At 36.9% G+C, this 23758-nt stretch overlaps 1 protein-coding gene across 1 annotated transcript; it reads left to right on the forward strand.

The window, feature by feature from the left end:
• Position 1: 1 nt before the first annotated feature.
• LOC136855391 (uncharacterized) lies at positions 2-23468 on the forward strand. Its single transcript, XM_067132331.1, has 8 exons — positions 2-728; positions 5947-6127; positions 9850-10073; positions 11484-11617; positions 12833-13028; positions 16231-16665; positions 20758-20889; positions 23042-23468. The coding sequence occupies exons 1-8, from the start codon at positions 2-4 to the stop codon at positions 23128-23130; spliced, it is 2118 nt and encodes a 705-aa protein (XP_066988432.1). The 3' UTR covers positions 23131-23468.
• The last annotated feature ends 290 nt before the right edge of the window (positions 23469-23758 follow it).

A 23758-nucleotide genomic window follows, 5' to 3' on the forward strand; every position in this document is an offset into this window, starting at 1 on the left:
GATGGGTGGCCTTGGAGTTATTGTGGAATACTTGCCTCCTTCACTTGGGAAGGAGAGTGCCAGAGATAAAGTTAGCTGCTCAGGGATATACTTGGGCAGTGGTTGGATCCTTACACATGGTACTATTGTTACTGATGTTTTAAAAGACAAGACTGCTGCACCATTGTTAGAAGTCCTGAAGAGGGAAGGTATTGCCATTAATGAGAGTGGCTCTGATCTAAGAACAGTCATAGATGTTACAGAGTCAAAATTTCAAATAATATGTGATAAGAATATCCAGACAAATTCAAGTAATCTGTTGTTAGATTCATTACAGGCACTACCAAAACAGGTTTCTCCAGTATTAAAGCCATTGATGCTTCAAAATTATTCCCATCCTAAGTGGCTACAGGACAGAGATCTGCATTTACCCTTGGTATCTTCATTACCTGAGACTCCCCATTACTTTAGTCACCCAGCCAGTGTTAGCATGTTATTCCTGCAGCCAGGTGTTACTGATAGTCTCTCTGCCATGATGCCACCATATGATGGATGGAAATTGACTGAAGAAAAAGATGGAGACGAAGGCTTAGACAGCGATTTAGCATCCATTATTCTGCCCTTATTTGTTGTGCTGAAAGTTAATATTCAGAAGGATCGTAAGGAAAATTGCAGCACCTTAGTACCAGCAAAAGAACTGTATTTTTTGACAGAGAACCTTCTGACACACACTTCAGTGGCAAATAAAGGTATGGTTCCGTTGATTTAGTTTTTCGTACAGGAATACAAATCATTGCTTTTTATATGGAAATATTCCTCAGCTTGAGTTGAAATTGGTTGTTGAAACTGTAAAAAGGTAATTAACTGGTGGTAAGTAGATGACTGGGGGAAAACCCCCATTCATAGTCCTGATTTTCTGTGTACAGAGTGTGCAAGTTGGTCCCCTTTGTAGTGGAATCAGTTTGGGAACAAGAAGAGAAGACTAAAGGCGTGTTAACACGAAACATCAGCGCAGTGTGTATGCACCTTTAAAGGCATTAGTTGGTGTCATTGGAAGAAGTTTTCCCCCCCTTTGACACCACCAAATCTTTCTTGTTCCTTAGCTCCCTTCCCTCTCTTCCCAAACCTTTCCCTGCTCCTTCTCCACGTACACATCTGGGTCAGTCGGAGGGGAGATGGTCACAGGTGGGAGGATAGGTGATCAACACATTGTCATCTAGTTAGCAAGTCAGGTGTGTGCCAGACTCTCTCTCTCTCTCTCTCTCTCTCTCTCTCTCTCTCTCTCTCTCTCTCTCTCTCTGTGAAAACCCAATGCTTGTGCGTGCCTGGCCACCACGTACCCTTACTATGTTGGCTGCTCCAGAGATAATGACTTTGTTCAAGTGACCTTCCCTCAGTATTCTAGGGAGCCCATCTTGTGCTTCTTTTCTAGACCACTTATCCTCGGTTAATTCTGCAGGATCTCTGTCGCTGTCTCTGCACCCAGTGTGCAACCCTGTCGAGTCTAGTAGTAATTGTCTTACTGTTGGGAGACATCTTCACAGAATCAACCTTGAAAGGTACATTATTTTCAAGTGCCCATCCATCACTCCTCCAGAAAATACCCCTGCTTGTTTGCAGGGAAGCAGTTTACCAACTCAAAGCTCTGTGCTTTGGATTGGTGACAGCTCCTTAGGTGTTCACACAGACATTTACCTTCATGTCAGCTTGGGCCCATTTGTAAGGTATACGTTTGCTGTGTTATCTGGATAACTGGCTAGTTCTGGTGTCCTTGGAGGTGCAGTTGCCCCAGAACAGAGACCAATTCCTCTCGTTTTGCCATGCCCTTGGGATTGTGATGAACTGGGAGAAGCTGAATCTCTTTGTGGAACTTCCTTGAGGGAGTTCCCCTGAACTTTAGACCTCCAAAGATTCTTCTGTTTTCTGAAGCATTGGAGGAGGGGTGGGGCTCACACCTAAGGGTCACATATGCTTTAGGTGTGTGGACAGTAAATGAACCTCATCTGCACATCAATATTTTGCAAATGTAAGCGGTTCTGCTAGCCCTGCAAGCATTCCATGAATGTATTATGGGTTGCTCCATGTCGTTGAAGAACAACACGACTGCAGTGGCATACATCAACAAGCAGGGGGTGACAGTGATTAAGCAGTTCACTGTATTTTTGAGCAGCCAGGCAGGTACATTCTGGGCAAGAGGAATGGTTTGTCATACCAGCACAACCACTAGGGATAGGTAGCAGGGAGAGAGTGGTTCTAACATCCTCACATGGTGGGAAGGCTGATCAACCTGTTCACAACTTAATTACACAGGAAGCTCCTGGTGTTCTCCATGGTGCTAGATCTCAGCCTTGAAGATGCCTTCTAACACCCATGAGGCAGTCTTGATGCTTATGCCTTTCTTCCATTCATTTTGATCTGCCAGGTGATTAACTAAGTGTTGATCAGACTGGGGCACAGAATTACCCTGATATCTGCTCATTGTCGCCATGCCAAGTGATTTCTCAATCTGCTGGCTCTCTTGATCTAAGCATCCAGAGAGATTCCTGCATGACCCACTCTCATTCATCATCCACACATTCCAGGGTATCATCAGTCTGTACAGATCCTCCGGCTGCATGGTTGGACGTTACCCAGCAGCTCCTGCAAGAGAGGTTTTTCTTGCTTGACAGTGCAGATGTCAAGGTACCTTCAAAGGTCCTTGTCTAAACAAGGAAAGAGGGTCCTTTGTATTTGATGTTATAGAAGGGGTCTTCTTCTGGTAAGAGCATCTACTTTGAGGATCTTGGACATTCTCGTCCTCCTTTTTTGAAACAAGCCAAGGGTTCAACTGAGTATTTGTCAATTTGGATGATTATCCTAGTAGGTCTTCATTGCTCCCATGCCCTGTGGTGTCCTGGTCTGCTAGCTCATCTGGTTGAGACACCAGGAGATTCCCCTTTTTCCCTTTCTGAGCTCAGTGGTGTGGTGTGGTTAGGTACTTAATAATAACGATAATAATAATAATAACAATAATAATAGTTGTTAACCATATGTTTTCAGAGTAGCCTCAATGTGTACCAGGGTAAGTGGACCATCTTCAATTAGTGTCATAGATGGAGTCTCTCATGCAAGTAGGGGACTTATTGATCCACCTTCATCAAGACAAACACTTCTCAATCCCTGGAGTGAATGCCTATTGCTCTGCCTTAAGCCAGGTCTTCAAGCTAAGGGGCATAGATCTCCCTGCTTGAAGATCAAGATGAGCTTAAAGCAGTCTTGTCCTCCTTAGGCTCAGACTGAGATCTCTCACACAAGACTGTCTTCCACCTAGCCTTAGTCTTGGTGAAGTGTGTTGGAGAGTTCCATGGCATCTCTTATCTTCTCCAGCATGTGGAAGTTTGGGAATCTTTCATTCTTGTCTGTCACCCAGTACCTGTCAGTCCTTGACAAGGGATAGGAGTTTCTTGGTTCTCTCTCTTTGGGACTTTGTTGATGGTGGAAGTGCTTTTATGCCTGGTGCAGGCCATAACAAATTACCTAAGAAGAACCTGACCTCTTAGGTCAGAGTGTTAGTGAATCTTTTATAGCACCAGCAATCACAAGAAAGTGGTGTCCTGGAACTCCTGTTCATTCTGGCTTCATGCTTTCATCAAACGAGTTTATAACTTCTTTGACAAAATGGACGGTTGTACAGTTCAGTGAGAGCTCAGTGTCAGAAGCTTGGGACTGCCTCTTACATTTTGGAGTCACTTTTTGGTAGCACAGGTAGTGAGGGCAGGTGTCTGGAGATGTCAGACCTGCTTACCACATTTGTCCTTAGGGACATTGCTCAGAAGCCCCTGGATACCTTCTCTGTAGGATCTGTGTTGGCTGCTCAACAAGTTGTGTAGTCACCCAAACTCCTCTTGGACAGAAAAGCATCTTGTGTAAGGTATTTGTAGGGCTTAAGGCTATGGTTGAATGTTAAGAGATACTGGCTCCCCATTCTTGGCTTCCTTCTGTCCTCCCTCCTGTGAGGCAGCAGCTCAGAATGAGCATGTGCTTGAATGGGCACAAATGCAGGTAAGCTACAGTTGAGCATCTAGTCTTAGAGCTTTTGTTCATAAGATGATTACTCTCTGCTCTCTCTTTTAACAGTGGGATGAAGCAGCAGTAGAGCAATAATCTTAACCCATCAGTATTTATTGGCCAGATGTCAGATGCTTTTTGACTTGTCTCAATCCTCATAGGAGTTACTGTTGGTTTTCCAAATGTTTCCCATGCAAGTGAGATTGCTGATGTCCTTTTTGCTCCAGAATCCCAGTGCCAGGCCAAATTGGAGGTTGCTCTAGTTGGTGCTTCCCTTGCTTGCTGTCATGAATAGTAATGTGACATTCCGTATGGAGATTCACCTTGCCATTCAGTTGAGAGACAACCTCCCAAATAGGAAATAATTCTCCTACTTAAATTCAGTGGTTTGTATTCCTATAGGAAAAAACAACAGATTTTTAAAGTAATATGTATTTTTTCTAGGTATACAAGTTTTAGCCTTTTAATACAGTCCCGCCTTATCCACCTTGCTTAGTCCCTGATGCCAAAAGAAAAAGTGCTTGGTGAGTAGGGTTTCCTCCTACTAACCCACCTGCTGCCAGTTACAAAGTTTCAGTGATTAGATCCAGTTTGAACTGAGGAGTACTCCTATATAAAAGATTATGATTTTTATAAATGGGAAAAATAGATGACTTAAAAAATTATGACATATCTGATGAAATATAGAAACATTTGTCTTTTGCATAGTATTTTTGGTACCAAGTTGGTTTTGCTCATTCAGCTTGTTAACAAGCTCAGTGAATAAGTGGAAGTGTTGGTGCCTTCACATCAAACTAACGTGTCTCCAGTGCTGCTCTGTCGCAAGATAAGTTCCTCTCCATCTCGGGTTTTAAGAGCTATCACTTGGCCCTAAACCAAGTATTTAATTTGAAGGGCATGGACCTGTCTTCCTTGTTGGAGCACTCTTGCTCACCCCTTGAAATCAGGTATATGGAATTGGATGTCTCTTGTTCTTCAGAATCTCACTCAGGTGCTCTCGTTCATCAGAATCCCAATCAGGTGCTCTTGTTCTTCAGAATCTCACTCATTGTGGACTTAAGTGGGTGTAATGGATGACGGGTATCTCCCCTCCTATATTCTTGACCATAGATAGTTTAGTCTGTATTTGTGATAGTTTTGGCCAAACGTATAGAATATCTGTCCAATATCTTTGGGTCTTAGGATGCTTTTTTTCTGCTCTTTGTAAAACAAGAGAGATGGGTGTAAAATATCACTATAATTTTGGTTTACTTGTGAAAATAATTATGACCTGCATAGCTGGTAAATAGATGGGAGAGATTGGGCTCCCCCGAATTATGCCTTTACATATACAGTACCAAACTGGCACAGAACCCTAGTAGCTGCGTGAATCAGATATGCCAGGCTGTTTAGGAGATTCAGTGCAGAAGTCTTTCCTTGCTCCTGCTTATATCCAGGAAGCTGGAAATTCCAGAATGAAAATGGAACATCAACATCTAACTCTAATGAGACATTATCCACCACCTAGAGTGAGTTTCTTTTTCTTTTATAAAAGATGAAGGTTTTTAAAGTTTGGCAGAAGAAATAACAATTTTGAAATTAAGTTCCATTTTCCTAAATGTGGAAACCTTTAACCAACCCTGCTTTTGTCCATGAAGCCAAAGTAAATTGTGAGGGTATACGGCCAGGTGGGTTGACAGGTACTCCCTTCCCCATTCACTACTCCTTAAACTACTTTGTTAACAAGCTTATTAGCCAAAACCAGCAGGGCACCAAGAATACTTTTGTATAAAGGAACTGGGTACATGTATATATATCTAGAAGAAATGAAATCAGGAAAAAGTTATATTTATTATACATATACTTTCTTTTGAATGCAAATTAGTATTTGTGATATTGTTAAAATATTTCTATTTATGGTTATTAACACTTGAATTGCAGGTGCAAATGCTTATATTGAGAGCTCACCCTTTGGCAGCCTTTCACCTAGCGTTTTTCTCAACTCATTAAGTAAAGGTATCATTAGCAATGTCAGTGGACATAATGGTGATATCTATCTAACTGATGCTCGATGTATGATGGGAGGAGAAGGGGCTCCAGTTTACACAGTTACAAATGAGAAGTAAGTCAGAATTTATTGTTAAATGCTTTCTAGTTGGAAACTTTATTTTTGGTCAGTAACCCATCAGTATAATTTGGCTTGGCTTTACAGTTGGGCTGTATTCCATCTTGAGCAGTCATAATGAAAAAATTCAGAAATCCAATGGCATTTTACATGTAGAAGACAGTTTTATTTTCCATGTGTTTACTATCCACTCACTGTTAGCTTGTATTCTTTTCAGTATACTGTATATGATTTGTCTACCCTCCATGCCACATAGAATGTCAAAGAAAGGATTTTGAAGCAAAATCAAATAAAATTTTAAAATATTCTGCACACATTTGTTCTTATGGAAACACAGACCATTGCCTTTTACACAGGAGTATCCTTAAGCATGAGCTGGACCAGTCATTGAACTTGGTAACAAGGTCATTAACTGGTATATATGTCACAACTTACTGTTTCTTCAGTTGCCAAGAAGAGCAGACATGCTGTACTCGCTCTCTTCCCGCTATTTGGTTATTGAATTTGGATGAGTAGTTTGCTACCTTGTTTTTGCTTTTTATTAATCAGTTTGCTTGCATTGTTCATGTTTTTTCTTCAATTTTTAAGAAAAAACATGACCAGCGCTGTTGCGAGGAGCATGGGTATCCTTTTGGGCATTTCACGTCTCCTGCAATGGTAGACCCCAACAACAGGTACAGTATTGTTCCTTTTATAGAGAGAGTGCTGGTTGGGCTTATCTGCAGTGGGAAAAGTTTGGTAAGAGGAGGAAGAGTGATAAGAAGTACTCACTAGCTTCGTCAGGGGTAATGATGTCCCAAATCCTTCTTCTTCTCTTTTTCCCCCCCTCCCATTCTTACCCCCCTGCCTGTTAGTAGTGCAACTCTTCTTTAAAGGGATAGCACTCAAGCAGAGAAGTCTGGCCACAACCTCTCCTTTAAGGACTACATAGCTGTTGGTAGTGGTGCCCCATCAGCAATTGTCTCTCCCTCTAGTTCATCTGATTTTGAATTTCCAGTTACTAAGGAGACATTTATCTCTGGAATACCTGTGAAAGATATGGCCTAGGCTTAATCTATCATTTGCAGTGTTTCTGGACAATCTCAAGTATCAGCTGCTGTCCCTGTAGCAGCCCCAGCTTCTTCAGCTACTGCAAAGGTGCGGGATCCTCCTGTAGCAGTAATCTTTCCAGAGGCCGATCCTCTCCTTCAGTTCTGGCCTTGACCTTCCCTTTGGTGTTTAAGACTGGCAAGACGCAGGAAAGGAAAGGGGAGAAAATGCTCTTGGTGTTCTTCTTTGTTGTCATCTCTGTCTTATTTGTCCTCCAGAAAAGCTTCTGTTTTTGGACACATCAAAGGAGGGGTGGGGCACACATCTGAACGGAGAGTTTGTTGCAGGTGTGTGGTCAAAGGACACACTTCAATCTGCACATCAGTGCTTTGGAGATGTAGTTGTTGGCAATTAAAAATAGTTGAATAATCAGTGCTGCCATCCCCTGACATAATTTTTCAGTAAATTAAGCATGAAACACTGCTGAATTTTTACTTTTTGCAATATGATAATTATTGAGTATTAATTTGTTCCCCAATCCTACAATATCTGTTTATCATCTGATCATTGAGCATTGCCACCAACAGCATGTGATGCAAAGGGCCTCTGTGCAGTTCCACCACTCATGTTTATTGTATGCTTTCATGTCCACAAATCTCCACTCAGCCCCAGGCTCCTGTTTCATGGTTTTCATCCATGTAGGTTTGGGTCATCCAACTCTTAAAGAGCCCACATAGTACTCAATACATTCTATTCTCCCTGAGTGGGTAAAAGAACATGTCCAAACCGTCTTCCCTTTCCTTCATCGTCATCATCTACTTAAAGGAATTTCATAATATCCTTTATGGTATCATTTATCATTCTATTTTGCTATCTGACTCCTAATATTCCTCTTAAGGCTTTATTCGGTTAAAAAAATCCTTAGGTGTAGTTCAATTATCATACCATGATCATGTCCATACAGCAATAAGGATTGTACCAGACTAATTTATAATATTTGTACTTAATTTTAGTTTGTTGGATTTCCAAATCTTATTCTGTGCACATTGTTTGATTTGCCTATGTTAATCTTTCATTAAATTCCAAGTCATGGAACCTGTATTGGACATAATTGTTCCTAAATACAATATTTGCAAGAATCGACCTCAGTAATCCTTTATACACCTAGAGTTTTTATCTCTGTGAATACTGGTAACTCTAATATACTGTAAATCATTAGGGGATCAATTTGGTAAGCAACCATTTGTACGCGGTTTAATGAGGATATGTTCTTAGCTTTTCAAAAAGATTAAATAATTAGCAGTCCCTGGTTATCAGCAGGGGTCCTGTTCCGATGGTGTGACAATAAGTGAAAATTGGCAATAACTGAAAATCGGCGATTTTTGGGGCTTTTTTGGCAGTTTTCGGGCTTATTTGATTTTCGTCGCGAGACAAGCCCGAAAAACCAGATTGCCGATAACCGGGGACTGCCTAATCATAAAGAGTCCCCTGCGACTGAAAAACACCTATTTACTACTAATATACACATGATTGCACTTTAAGGAAGCAGAGCTACTTAAAGAAAAGAAAATAGGTAATAAAATAGAATAAAAAGATAGTGAATACAGTAGAAGTAAAAGGAAATTCTACCATTGCCAAGCCCCACAGGCTCCAGAACACTTGTCTAACATTGGCTGTAAGTAACCTACTTTCATATAATCATATTTAATAGAAAATGAAACCATTTCAACAAAAGACAATTACATGAAGAATGAGAAGAGTAAAGATAGTGAAATTAAAGACTAGAAGGTGATGAGAAAAACAGAAGACATCGTAATTATCAATTACACACTTGGGGAAGAGAGAGAGAGAGAGAGAGAGAGCGAGAGAGAGAGAGATATTACCAGTAAGCAATAGTTCCTACATATGCATATAGTTAAACAAAAATATAAAATTATTTAAACAAATGAAAATTACTAACAGAGAAGTGTAAAGAAGTTAAAATAATAGAGGATAGGAAAATGATATGAAACATTTGTAGGCTGTTTCTGTCAACCTACATTGCCAGGAAATGGAACACTAGGAACATAATCTCATATACTCATCTTCCTTTCAACTCTTTTCATTCTTTTAATGTAACTATAAAATTGTACAATGGTTGCACTCTACACTATTAAAACTAAGTTTTACCCTTTAGGAGCTCATCTTTATCTAAGAAAACCCACTGCTTGGACACATCAAACTTTTTGGTGCTTAACCCTCCGTTACCCCCAAAAGCTCATCAGCATGGATCCTACTGGCATCTTTCAGCATTTGGGTTTGGGATGAAACAAATAGTTTTTTTTTTTTTTAACAGAATCAATTTTTGTCAGTACAAACCCATTATGCAGACGATGTATTACCCTCCTCCCTGTGTGCTGTCTCCTGCTGTATCTTTCCAGATGACATTAGAAACTAGAGCAGGTGAATTATGGTACCTGAGGCTCCTGGTGGTTCATGCACTGTCTCTCTGCCAATCTTTTTCTGTTTGTTAGACATAAGACTGTAGCATTTGAAGACCATGAATTTAGGTTGTACTGTATATGAATTATGGGTTTGTATTAAAACAATAAAATTTTTGGTATAATAACTCAGTAGTTCTCAAGAAGCAATTATACACCTTTTTATAAATTTAGTTAACTTTATCTTAATTTTGTGTTGGTAATTTTCAGATTGAATCTGTGTGCCATAGTTATATCCTCCTTTTGCTGGAAAAATGGTGAATGGCTTGGTCTTTCTATCCTTGCAGCTGCTAGACCTGTTCTACAGATGCTACAACATCTATTGAAAAACAAAATTGATAATAAAGAGGATGCTTTAAGGTTTTCTGAAGTTCCAGGTGGATTATCTCCTATTCAGCCATTGAAATCAGAGATAAATAATCATTCTTTGGAAAGTAAGAGTACTTTACTTAGTTGTGTTCATTGGAGATGCAAATGAAATTCATGTTAATTCATACTACAGTATAGTATATGTATTTGAGTTTTATTGTTATTTTAAATCAGGTATAAATTGCTCATTCTATCTTGAAATCCTCGTATCCAAACATGTACTATTGTGAAATTTGGTAATTTATAGTTTGTTTACCGTTCTAAGATCGTTAGGGTGGGGCAAGTAAGGAATTCCTGCCGTGTCAAATGTCTCATTGTTATGATTAAACATTTAAAGGTAACAACAAAAACACACATTTGACTTTACATATTTTCCATACAAACCTTTATTTTCATAAAAACAAAGAGATATGGCATAATTTTTGGCCGCTGCTGCCAAACCTCAATTTCACTGATGCGTGGTCCGTGAGGGCATTTAAAAGGCCAGCTCGATCAAGAACAACAACAGTGTTCACCTCAAGCAGCCAGTGTCAGTGGACAGTATGGATTGCCCGAGAGATAGTCAAAGCGGATCAGGTCTCTTCACTGCCAGCATCTTCACTCTCAGAAACAACAAGGGGCCTTGTAATTTGTGGTAAATTATTTTTCTCATGTAAATAATGAATAGTTTAATTAATCTGCAGAGGCACTGAAAAAATCTAATCATGTAACCAATAAATAACTGCTAAGATAGAATACAGATAATAATCAAATTTTAAGAGTTAATGCATTAAGCACATTATGATGTTATTGTAAGAACTATGATTATTATTTCATTAAACACACAAAGAAAGAAAATTCATTAAGAACAACCAAAATGTACTCAAAGCTGTGTCTTTAGAAAACAAAGTAGAGTAAATGACGGATCTCAGGTAAATGAATAGTTTAATTAATCTGCAGAGGCACTGAAAAAATCTAATCATGTAACCAATAAATAACTGCTAAGATAGAATACAGATAATAATCAAATGGCTTGAAAAGCCATTCCTACCGAACTACCCTCAAATTTTAAGAGTTAATGCATTAAGCACATTATGATATTGTAAGAACGATGATTATTATTTCATTAAACACACAAAGAAAGAAAATTCATTAAGAACAACCAAAATGTACTCAAAGCTGTTTCTTTAGAAAACGAAGTAGAGTAAATGACAGATCTCAGGTAAAGCCATAAACAGTGGATTAACCTCAAGGGTGAGATTAAAAGGGATAGATACGTAGATGTGGCAATGCTGTATTCTTTTCCTGCCCCCACCATAGCGATCTTAGAATGTTGGAAAGACTATAGAGGTGATGTATTTTGTAGAAATTTATAGATAAAATTTATGTATTATCCTTATTAAATATAGGTTACTTTATTTTTTGGTCTCTAAATTGATTATGACACAAGTGCAGGTGTTTTTAAATTTACTCAGACTTCATCAATTATTTTACAGAAATAGCAAAAACGTTAGATAATGTTGTGGTTGCCATTTCTTGTGATGGTGGATGGGGCAGTGGCATTGTTATTAATACCTCTCCAGGTATAATTCTTACTTGTGCTCATGTAGTGCAGCGCTCATTACTGGATGTAAGTATACATTTGTTTCAAAGTTATGTTGTGTGGTAATATTTTTAGGTGTGTCTGTGTAATATGAACAGCATTGCAGTCTACTCTTGTCTAGGTTATCTAATTGCTACATATCTTCATGCTGTATCAATTTTAACAATTCTTAAGTATATGATTTTACATCTGACATTGTATTCTTGATGTCATAAATGGTGATGCAGAGTAGTTACAGGCAGTCCCCGGTTATCAGCGGGGTTCTGTTTCTGAGGGTGTGATGATAACAGAAAATTGCGGCTAACTGAAAATTGGCGGTTTCGGCGCTTTTTCGGCGATTTTCGGGGGTTATTGGTGCCGAAAAGTGCCGATTTTCAGTTATCAGCGCCTCTGTTAGGTATGTATGGCGCCGATAAGTGGAAATCAGCGATTTTCGGCACCGAAAATTGCCGATTTTCGTTGCTATACAAGCCCCATAAAACCGGATCACTGTTAACCGAGGCCGCCGTTAACCGGGGACTGCCTGTACTATGAAAAGGTTGCCAAAGCCAGAAACAAACTAGTTTGTGATCTTATGTACTGTATATTTTGATCATATGATTTTGTTACTATATGATTAGAATAAGATACATAATGGAGGATTAGAAAAGAACAAGTAAAAAAAGGCAGTAAAAGAATAGGTAGCTATAAAGCATGCCGCAAATCATTTTAGCATAGTATTAAATGTGTTGAGGAAGATCACAACTAAGAGTTTATAAGAAATAAAGATTTGGATTGGAAATCAAGGAAAGGCGTATTTATGTGTAATGTGTATTTACAAAATTTTATGATTATATTTTGTTTACGCAATTGAACGTTATTACAGTAATCAGGATTTTGAGAGCACACCTAAACTTTTTGCCATGTTTTGAAGACAGTTTATAATCATTAACCATAGAAGAGAAAATAATATAAATAATTAGTAAAGAAAGCACTATGAAATATATAGTAGAATCAGTAATATAGATGATTTGAAACATAATAATAAAGAAATGCTTGACTAGGCAATTATTTTATATCTTGTATGTTGTGGGCAGGTTGGACAAAAGAAATTTTATGGCACTCATAAACAGTAGAGAGAAATTAGGAAAGTTGGGATTTGGAATTGCTAGTTACATCAAACAAAAGCTAGTAAAAATAGTGGTGATGTTGCTTATGTGTTTAGAGTTGTTTCAAAGTACATACTTTACATAATTTTTTCAGGAGGTTACAGTTATTACTGCAGGTGGAACTCTTATGACAGGTCAAGTGATATATCGTACAAACCCTCGTGGTTTTTGCCAAGGAGCCTCTGGTGATGCAGGAAAACTTGGTTCAAGTATGTGGGACATAGCTTTGGTGCAGACTTCTGCTACTCTACTTGAAGCATTGCCATTAGCCTCCAGTCTTCCACCTAAGGGTAATTTTTTCCAGTAGTTTCTGATGTTCAGTTGAAGTATATTGTACTTTGCATGCGGTGTAAGGCTACTTTTGCCTTTACTATCTTTGCTTTAATTTTTGGAAATTAATTTTTTTTTTTTAACAAAAAGAAGTTTTATCATTTGTGACAAAAGTCATTAACCGTTCAGTATGTTTTGTTATTTTTCTGGAACATTTTCCCTCGTTTGATTACATTCTGTCCTTGTTATATGTAGCAGATTTTTGCTAGGACCCCTTGTGGATTAGACTACATATAACACATAAGCAGTATAAAAGTTATGTGAATAGTTGTTCATTAATAATATGATAACAAAAAGCCTACATGTTAATTCCAGGCCTAGCCATCACTTTCACAGCTTGTGTTTGCATAATAGCCCAAATTTAAAGAAATATGTGGAATAAAACCTAATACTGTATTTTAAGTACAATTTAATATAGAAAATACAGCAGTAGGAAGAGAAAATACAGTCTCTCTCACTTTGTCTCTTTTGCTGTGTAAGTCCAGACCTCAATATAGTGGGGTGACAAGATGTTTGGCTCTGTGAGTAAGCAGTGAGACAACAAGTGTAACACATCCTCCAACACTAGAGTTCCCCTTTCTTTGTATTAAGTGTAAAATTTGCTTATACACCCTTATATCATCTGTCGAAGACCAGTGCATATACCTGTGAACATATAACACATTAAGTTCCACATTGCATAATCTAAATGGGCAGATCCAAATTTTCCAGTGGTGTAGCATTTGCTTTAGTATCATCTATTGAAACAAGCCAGTTGCCTTTGCCCAGTAATGCATCTGTTTTCAAAACAGAATTGTATGCAGTATGGTCAGCAGTTGAGATTACTGGATCGAAAACATGCCACCACAGAACTTAGCAATTTCCAGTGACTCTAGAAGTGCTGAAGAAGCTCTTCAGAATTATTATTTAAAAAATCCCTTTTTTCAACAAATTTTCCTCTCAGAAATTGTAGGAAACAGGCATAAATGTTGAAGTATGTTGGGTCTCTTCACATGCAGATGCCACGGGAAATGAAGATGCTGGTAAAGCAGTGAAAGATGCAGTCAGTAGGACTAGATCAATATTCCTGTTCCTATTGGTGATTTGCCGTTATAGTTAAAATCTATCCATATCAGTAAATGGCAGGCATTGTGAAATATTGACTGTAAGCCGGGGTTGGGTTTAGGCTAGCTGAAGTGTAACAGAAGATACATTACATTACCTGTTCTACCTAACCCAAGCGTGTTGTTTAATACTTAACTGCATAGTATCCGGTACTTTTAGATCATGTGACTGTGATGAAAGTGTTAAAAATCAACCAGTAGCATAGATATGATAGTGATCTTGACTGAGACATTTTGTTTGCTAAAGTAATTTATGTGTACTCTATTTGAAGTAAAAATTATGTTTCCTGGATTCTTACTAGGGTGCCAAAGGCTCTTTCCTCTACATATTTGATTCATTGAGTTTTATTGGCCTGATGTGTATTTTTGTAATACAGACTATGTATTGTAATTTAAAAGGTTAAACCTGGATTTGCAACAAAAAATCATTCATGTATGCTATCCAGTTTTTCCAGTGTTTAATATCCTTGTGGCTATAATTCACTTGTGAAGAGGTGACCTCTTTTATACGGCACCAATCGTGGATGAAAGGGAGACAGATCAAAATAAAGAATACTATGATAGGTAAATAAATTTATGCAGTATATAAATGCTGTTAACAGAAAATTCATTGGTACAGTATATTTCACTCACTTTATTTGTTCCTATATTTGGAAATACTTCCGAAACTTTTCTAACTTCTTTTTTAAAATATTTCACTTGAGCAATTGGAAAAGAAGAGAAAGAAAAATTCCCTTTTGGGAAGCATTTTTTTTTTTAAAGATGGATTTCTTACAGTGAAACTTATATCATAGAGTAATCCCCATATGCTTGGGAAGAGATATAGATTTCTTTGAGATAAATCTAGAATATATGTATTCAGTGGTAGGCATGGTTAAACCGATAATCTTGTTTAACCCTTACAGGCCAGGTTGATATATATTAACAAAATGCCAAGATCTGAAAAACATCATGGTCAGCCAATTAAAAAAGATATATCAATGGAAAGAGAAAGACATACAAATGCACAACATATAAAAGAGAAATTCTAAAAAATTTTTGTACCTCCACATAAAACTGAAAGTGATATTTCCAAGCCTATGCATGGCCTCTTTTCCAAGACATTCATAAAAAAACCAATTAATTTAAGGTTGTACTTGTTCTTTTTAGTATTTTTTTTTTTACTTTATTTTGCAAAATTACAAAGACAGCTCACATAATGTAAAGGATAAGAAATAAAGCCAGGAGCAGTCCTTGAGTATATTTTTGGGCAAATATTTACAAGATGCACTGGGATGGGGAGATGTAGTACCTTTTAGTGAGTTATAAATGTTCTGATATTTTTTTGTGCTTTATTTTGCAAAATTACAAATACAGCTGGCATGGATCATAAAAGATAAGAACTAAAGCCAGCAAGAATCCCTGACTATATGGGCAAATATATGAGGGATATACTGGGACAGAGAGATGTAGTTCCTTTCCCTGTGAAAGCTCATGGGAGACTTCATTCTCATATCACTGAGCTGAGGTGTGACTGTTGCCATAAGAGTTGCCATATGTCATTTATGGCCCTTTCAAGTGGTTTGAATGTTTTCTTACAAAATTCATTCTTATAGCATGGTGTGAAATAATGATTCTCATGTGAGCATATCCAGATTAAACCCAATACAGTATCTATTGTTATGCCTCACAGGATCATATCTGGATGCAAGGGGTTAAGAGCACCAGTCATGGATAAAAGTGAGTCTGATGAAAATAAACATTCCCATCAAAACTAAATCTTCCTGGATTAACTTTATTAGTAATTAGGAGACACTGTAGAGTTTATTAGAGGAAATATAGATTGAATTATTAATGGTATTGTCGTAGATGAAGTAATTTTCTTTTTTGTATGAACTGGTGTGTAAATCTTGATTCTGTGATTATGTTGAACAGTGATTTGCACAGTATTATGTAGAGCTGAACATTTTAGAGAGTTAAGATTTATTAGAAATACAATAATGTAGTAAGAAATTAAATTTGACATGTACCAGTTGCATCTCTTCTTACTCAGTCAGTGAAATTTCTACCTTTTTTTCAGGGTCGTCAGTTTTAGTAGCAGGCCATGGAATCTTTAATCCGTATCGGTTTCCTGCTCCAAGCTTTTCCCATGGTATTATATCAAAAATTATCTGTATTGAGGCAAGCTGCCTAGAACTCCCCTTTTTGAATCAGTGGAAACCAGTTGGCATGGGTCAAAGTAAAGGGATTGTTTACTCTGAAAATAAGAATATCGAGGAAATTGGTCTTGACAATGAAAGGGAAGTTCAGGATGAAAGTCTACATTTTTCGTCCCAGTGTACTAATAGGGATTCTGTAAATGTTGGCATGGAAGGCATTGATGAAAGGCACACTGCGAAACTAACATCACTCTTCGGTGGAGAAGACAATTTAGTGCCTGTGATGTTTCAAACAACTTGCTCAGTTTATGCAGGGAACAGCGGTGGTCCTATTGTATCGTATCATCCAGAGCATGGTAAGTTATGTTTTGGTATTTATATCTGCCAAGTTGTCATATGTATAACATGTCAGTAGCCTGTAGATTTTTAAGTAGAATCCTTACAGCAATCACAACATGCCAATGTATTTTCAAAAGGCACTGTGTAAAAGACTGTAATTATATAAGCTTTTGATTATTGGTTTCCACAACTTATCCTGCATTCTAAATTGTGTGGGAGAGAAATGCAAATAATAATTAGAATATTGGGGGAAAGAAATATATGTGCTCATAAAAAGGTAGGAGAGAAGTAAAAAACTATGATTGAAATTTTGTGTAAAAATAATACAGATGAAAATCCCATGGGGAAAGAAATACATACAGTATTTGTTTTGGTATTTATTGAACATTGATGATAATGTAGCTTTCTTTTCTTTATGTATACTATATTAGTCTTATAATGTCACAATTACATGCATTTATTTATGACTTCAGAAAAACAGGATTGAGATATTTCAAGACTTATTCCCTTACTTGAAAGAGACCAACACAATTCTGGGTGAACTTCAGGTGACTTCCTTGGCTGAGATGTAGACCAAATTCTATATTAGCTTTCAAATAATGGCTGGCAGTTGTTTGTTGCCAGCTTTAACACAGTCCTTACTCCAGTGGACAAAATTTTCAGATGTTTTCATTACTTTTAAGCATATTTTAAGTCTCTGTAATGCGAGCTGTCATTTGTAATTGTGTGCACACTCAGAATGTAGACCTCTGTTCGACTTATTCTCAGTATCCATAAAAGTTTGGTCAGATGAGTTTATTGAATTTTATCAGTTTTCTTTAGTGATTCTTCCTAATGGGAGATAATGGCAAAGTACTAAGTGAAATACTTGAATGGAGGCCAGTTCCAAATACAGTATGAAGTTTGCACTTAGAGAAAACAAATTTTTTGTCCAGATTGTATACAAACTTCTACATGTTTCCTTGGGTATAATTGCGTTACAAAATATTGCATCAGTTGCCTTAATATTTCAGACATAAGGCCTATAGCTAGGATATTCAACGAGAGGTATCTGGCAACTATTCGCCCGGTGGCGCAGGCGCACAGTTGATGCGCTGTGGTGACAGTTTCTCAGTAACTAGCAAATTAATATTAGTAATCTGTTATCTGAGTTATATATTATTCTCATATAAAGGAGATTTACATGATTATTGTTCTTTCATTGGTCATGGTCTTTTTTTCTTAAGAAAGGAATTTTTGTGTGCCTCAGCCTACATAATTTTGGCGGGATCTGGAGAGCGTTTTTATTTTATCACAGAAAATTTGCATGTTTTGTGAATGCAGAGTGATAAACAAAATATTCATTACTTACCTTTTGTATATTTATCATTGATAAACAAAATATTCATTACTTACCTTTTGTATATTTATCATATGAAAAATATAGAAAGATGAATAATAACTTATAAATGTGTGGCTAGGCCTACTAATATTCACGTGCTCCGTGAAAAGAGAGTATCATATAATTTACATATATTTTTGTTGAGAGGCTTTTATATGATATCATCATAACCAATGATATATACTTTTACAACAGTTATACAAGTATATAATTGATCATACGAGGTGAATGACTTGTCCATTTGGTCTGAGTTATTCATTCCTTAAACGAGAAATATTTATACTTTGCGTAGTAAGGTAAAACAGAAAAATGCAAATTAAATTATATAATTATATATATAATTAACATCAACAATGGTGCAGTAGATAATTGACAGTGGGTAGAAAGTCGAACTGTAACGTAACATTAAAAACTTTGATACAGTAAAAATATAAACAATAGAACTTTAACAAATCCTTTTGAATATATATAAAGAGCATCATTCAATGATAAGTGAGTGTATCCTTTTCAACATAATTAAAGAACAACAGTGATTATAAATATTCCATTTATATAAAAAAAAGTATTTACTTTAATATTGCTTGTCAAACCATCGTCAGTGTTACATCCTAATATTTTGTATAACTCCCTGAAGCATTGATATCTGTTCATTCGTGTAGGCATTGACTTCACTAGGCTCTCGCTTATGTTGTTACCATCCCTTCTAGGCCTAAGTGACTCCCAGATCTCCATGGTATGTGATATTAAGGCATCTTTCATCTTAATTTGGTGGTCATCCCAACTCCTGACCATGAGTGACCAAAGGTTTTCAATTGGATTAAGGTCTGGGGATTTCGCGGGACAGTTAATCCTTATGACTTCTGGGTGCTCTCGAAACCAGTTCTGAGAAATTATTCTTGAGCTCTAGGCCTAAGCCTATTACTTAATAATTATATGTAAGTAATATAAAGATGACTTTAATTTTTTCTTTCTACCTAAACAGTCAAGATTTATTACCTTGTGTTGTTCAAGTGCCAGCAGTGTGCTCTTCCATGAGTATCTGTTGAAAATGTTTTTTCGTCACAAAAAATTACTTTGCTCCAGAACTCGGCATCAGCAGTATAGTATTCTAGAGCAAAACCCAACCTCTCATCTTTATGCGCTTGAGATAATCCAGGCTTGATAGCAGGTGCTCTATGGTGTATGCCTGAAGCATGCAGTCTTTTCCTTATTACCTGCACTCCAGCATCATACCCAATTTGGTGTTTAATAGCCACAGCTGTAATTATTGGTTGTTGTCGAGCTGCTTCAACTATTTTGTTATCCTCGTCAGCTGTGGTGCAGGGTGGTCGTCCTAACCTCGGTTTGTCTTTAAGCATCTGTGTTTCTCTGTGACGCTGAATCCACTTAGTAACAGTGCTTTTGTTTACATCAAATATACTGGCAATATCTCTGGCACTCACGTTGTTGTAGCATTCTGATGAAAGCTCTTCGTTGTTTTTCAGAAGTTTCCATTTTGTGAAATAGATGCTTAGTCACACTCCTTACTGCGACACACCAATTTGTTTATCCAACGATTTTGCATTAAACCATTCGGTTGCAAACTTATGTTCCCAGTTTCCTTATTTTATATATTTAAATTCTCCTTCATTTTTGTAAAAAGATTATATGTCAGTTCTACATTTGGAATGATATAAAAAAGGAAATTGGCAATCTGTAAGATTTATAACTTGTAGCGCATCCAAAAATAGACTGCAGTCCAAATCCTATTACTGTAGTCAATCGAACTGTATTTTAGTCATAGAATGGAAGTTATAGCTTATATAACATTTCTATTAACTACTATATCTAATTTGCTCACGTGAGATTTTTAACCAGATGATAATCTGATAATATCATATATGCCAAATACTGCCCAATTTTTTTTATTTGCAGAAAATAATTTTTTTTAACAGATAAATCTTTAAAAGGATGATAAGCTGATCACAGTTGGTAGTTCTGTTCCTATCTAAACATAATGGAATATTTCATAATAATTCGGACAAAATGCGTAAAAACCAGTATCAGAAGAGGAATTTTCATGCGGTTTTATTTTTTACTTGCTTTAATTGAGTCCTCTTTTCAAGTTTTAAAAAAGTATCTCAAACTAATTAATATATGGACTATAAAAAAAGAAATATGATCTGAACGATATATTTCGTAAAGTGATGCAATATATAATAGCACAGTTGTACACGCAAAAGATGAAGGTCCTTGTAAAGTGGAGACATGAATGAGCCATAAGTAACCTGAAACATTGAAGGGTTGGGCATTGTTCAAAACAGGTAAGGTAAATACACAACTCTATGGCCCAGCTCAACCAAAACATCATTTTTAATGCCTTTGCCTCATGTGTTAGTACTTTCAGTTATTTTTTGTAGTCATCAGGTACAGACTAGTTAGGTGCTGCAATGTGATACTGCCCAGTACCAGAGGACTACCATTGCCGTACCAGTAAAACTATGAAATGGTCTTTCTGACCATGTTTTTTATTTTTACTAATAATTTTAAGAATCTCTAATACTGCTTTGCAACTTTGCATTGCTGCTGTAATTTTTCTAACTTATGTTTGTGTTTTTCTGTAAACATATTCATCTATTTATGCATATCTTGAGAGATATTCATCTATTTATGCATATCTTGAGAGATTCTTTTACTCTTATTTTTCTTGTTTCACATATACTGTACAGTAGTCACAACTGTTTTTCAGGTCTACAGGTTGTTGGGTTGATGGTTTGCAACACAAAAGATCTCTCCAACAAAGCCACATTTCCACATATAAATCTAGCTGTGCCTGCTCCTGCCATGTACAAAATTATTTCATCTTACATTTTATCCAAAGGTAGTTGTAAATTTTTTTATATTCTTATAAATTATAAGTTTGTTCTTTTAGACAGCTTACTAGTGACTCATTATGTGTTGTATAAATTATTATTTTGACTTTTTACCCCTGAATGAGGTATGTTTTTCACTCTTATACAGGTGAGCATAGCACTTGGGCAGTTACTGACCCAAACCAGATGTTTGATTTCAATCAATATTTTCATAGAGCACAATAACCTTTCAGTCTGGCAGATATTAACATTCGGTACTAATCCATCATCCTCCATTCAGATGCTGATTTGTAGGATTGTGAATTTTTTTATTTGGTCCGTATGATTAGTTACTTGCATGTTTTATTTGAAGCCCCTTTGAAGCTTGATAACAAAGTAGTAAACTTCCAGTAACAATTGAGGAGATGAGGGAATCCACCCACCCACTCACTTTGGTAGTGTTACTTTTTCTTCAGTGGCTTAATTAGGGGGCCTGTCTTCCCCCTAATGCTCTTTACTTACCTACCTGGCCTCTGATAGTTTGACTCTGGGATACTCTGAAGAAATCATGGAGTTGCTGAAGGTGTTTTGACCTTCTGTAAGCATTCTGGGAGAGCCTTCCTTGTTTACCTTCATGGAACATTTGGCTTTACCCAAAGTTTCCGCACTGCACACTGTTTAATGAACCACATATCTTGTACCCTGGTTACCCTCAAAACTTCACCTAGGTAACTCCTGCTGTTCCTGATGTTCCTGCTGCTTCTGTATAGCTGCTCTGGCAGCTCCTGCTTCCATCCCTTTATGAAGATTCTACCCTGATTGTGGCTTTGGCTGATGTATAAGAGTATAGAGGGACCCATGTTCGGGGGAGGTCGAGTAAGCGCTGCTGTGCTTCATCTTCTTCCTCCTCACTTTCTTCTTTGTCTTCCTCTCCTTTTGATCAACAGAAGCACTGGAAGAAGGCCTGAAAGGCCACCCTCTGCCAGTAGGTCAAGAGGTCTTTTTGCAGCTGTTGCTCCTCTGTTGGCAATGACGAATATCCTAGCACCTTTTTAATGGAGACAGGTTATCGTTGGTAATGTAGGTTATCTGGTTCATAAGTCTACTCATGGCTGACCATTCCTTGGGTTTGCCCTGGTGAGTGACTCCATGTCACCTGTTCACTTCTCATAAAAGGAGGACCAACCTTGACTCTCTGCTCTTATTTCTTCAGAGGTGCATAGGGAATAATCCACTCGTCCCTGAACTGTTAGCTGTTGCAACCTCCGGTGCCTATCATTGGCATGACCATATTCTTGTGCATATTACTTGCTTGGTATGCTCAACTAGGTTGCAGTGTAAAAAAGCCTGTGGGTGGCTTGTTGCTACACCGACCCATGCACCCTTGGTGCTGGGCTGTGTGTGATAGGCATTGTAAGAATTTTATTTGATTTATGCCCTACTGCGTACATGACCACCCATGTTTGTGTCAAAATGATGGTGGAAATCAACAGCATTATATCTCTGTTATATCCTCTTCCTTCTGTTGAAAATATAAGAAAAAAATTTTAAAATCCTATAAGCTGAATACTGTACTGTTGAAATAGTAATTGTTTAAAAAAAATAATAATAATTTTGTGACTTTGCTGTAGATTTAGAGTTTACCTTAATAGAGGACTTGAAATTAGTTGTAATATATCTTTCAGAACATATGATGTTGACATTTTAATGTTGAAATACCCTATCCTCAACCCAATATCTAAGTTTTGTTGCCCAGACTGGACTGTTTTTCAAGTAGTTTTAATTTACTATTTCTGATGAAAAACTAGTGCAGTATTTTATCATAATACTCGAAAATATTGGAAAGTGTAGATTTAATACTTCCTTGATGGTTCTGTCTTTATATCCATTTAAGTATGATATGTCGTCATTATCAGTATTCTGTTCAGGGGAATTTTTCATACAGTTTACATTGAGTCATCTTTTATACTTTTCATGAAGTTTATCTGTAAGATTGTATCAAGAAAAAACTTTTAATTAAGGTCTCATTTTTCTTACTTTGATTTAATTGCTTCCTTTTAAGGATGAGTCGGTCAAAATCCCCAAAATTGTCCTTGTCCTTTTATGTAATTCATACAAAATCAAAAGTCGGCAGAAAGTCAAATTTATGCAATACAATTTTCACTTTTTTTTTTTTTTCAGATAAAATGCTGTTAAGCTACTTGGGGGTGGAATGTCCAGCAGTTTCAAAACTTTGGGCCTTAGACCTGATACCTCAGTCTCGTCTATAATGATTTTAAGGATTAAGTTTGGCAGATAGGGTTTGTGTGGTAAAATGTTATCGTCTCATATAAGGGAATGTCGCTTTTTGATTATTAAAGTATTTGATAGATACACCATTATCTTTTGAAGTACGCATTGTATACTTTAAAATTATATAGGCAGTACAAAGGATTCTAGTAGCACTGCATTTGGGTATGTAGTTTTTCTTTTAACCTCAAACTGAGTTGATTTAATTCAGTGTTTCATTTTTATGGGTTAGAGGTAATGATGTGACCTGCCTCAAACATTTTTCAGATAAGCATACGCAATTCTCATGTACTGTAACAAATAAAAGTACGTATTGTAACTGATGGCATATAAGACCCCCATTTTCAGAGAGAATTTTAAGAATTTGGTTTTTATTTACATGTAAGCATTTAATGTTATTGAAATATATAGCATCAGTTAGGAAAAAAGAATTTTGACAAAGGTTGCAGTTAGGACATCAGGTAAAATCTTTTTAATAATAACTCCACTATAATTTACAAGAAAAAAACCAAAACATACTTCAGTTTAGCAGAAGAGATTTTACAACACCCCCATATATCTCCTCTGCCTCCGATGGATAGCTCAGGTGATGAAATTGAATCCAAGAGT

Source organism: Macrobrachium rosenbergii, chromosome 31 (assembly GCF_040412425.1).
Source record: "Macrobrachium rosenbergii isolate ZJJX-2024 chromosome 31, ASM4041242v1, whole genome shotgun sequence".
NCBI classification, from domain to species: domain Eukaryota; kingdom Metazoa; phylum Arthropoda; class Malacostraca; order Decapoda; family Palaemonidae; genus Macrobrachium; species Macrobrachium rosenbergii.

Excerpts from the sequence above, each read along its gene's own strand:
- LOC136855391 (XM_067132331.1), top strand. The coding sequence starts at position 2 with ATGGGTGGCCTTGGAGTTATTGTGGAATACTTGCCTCCTTCACTTGGG. Across the intron at positions 729-5,946 it reads CACTTCAGTGGCAAATAAAG|GTGCAAATGCTTATATTGAG; the intron begins GTATGGTTCCGT and ends CTTGAATTGCAG. Across the intron at positions 13,029-16,230 it reads CTCCAGTCTTCCACCTAAGG|GGTCGTCAGTTTTAGTAGCA; the intron begins GTAATTTTTTCC and ends CCTTTTTTTCAG.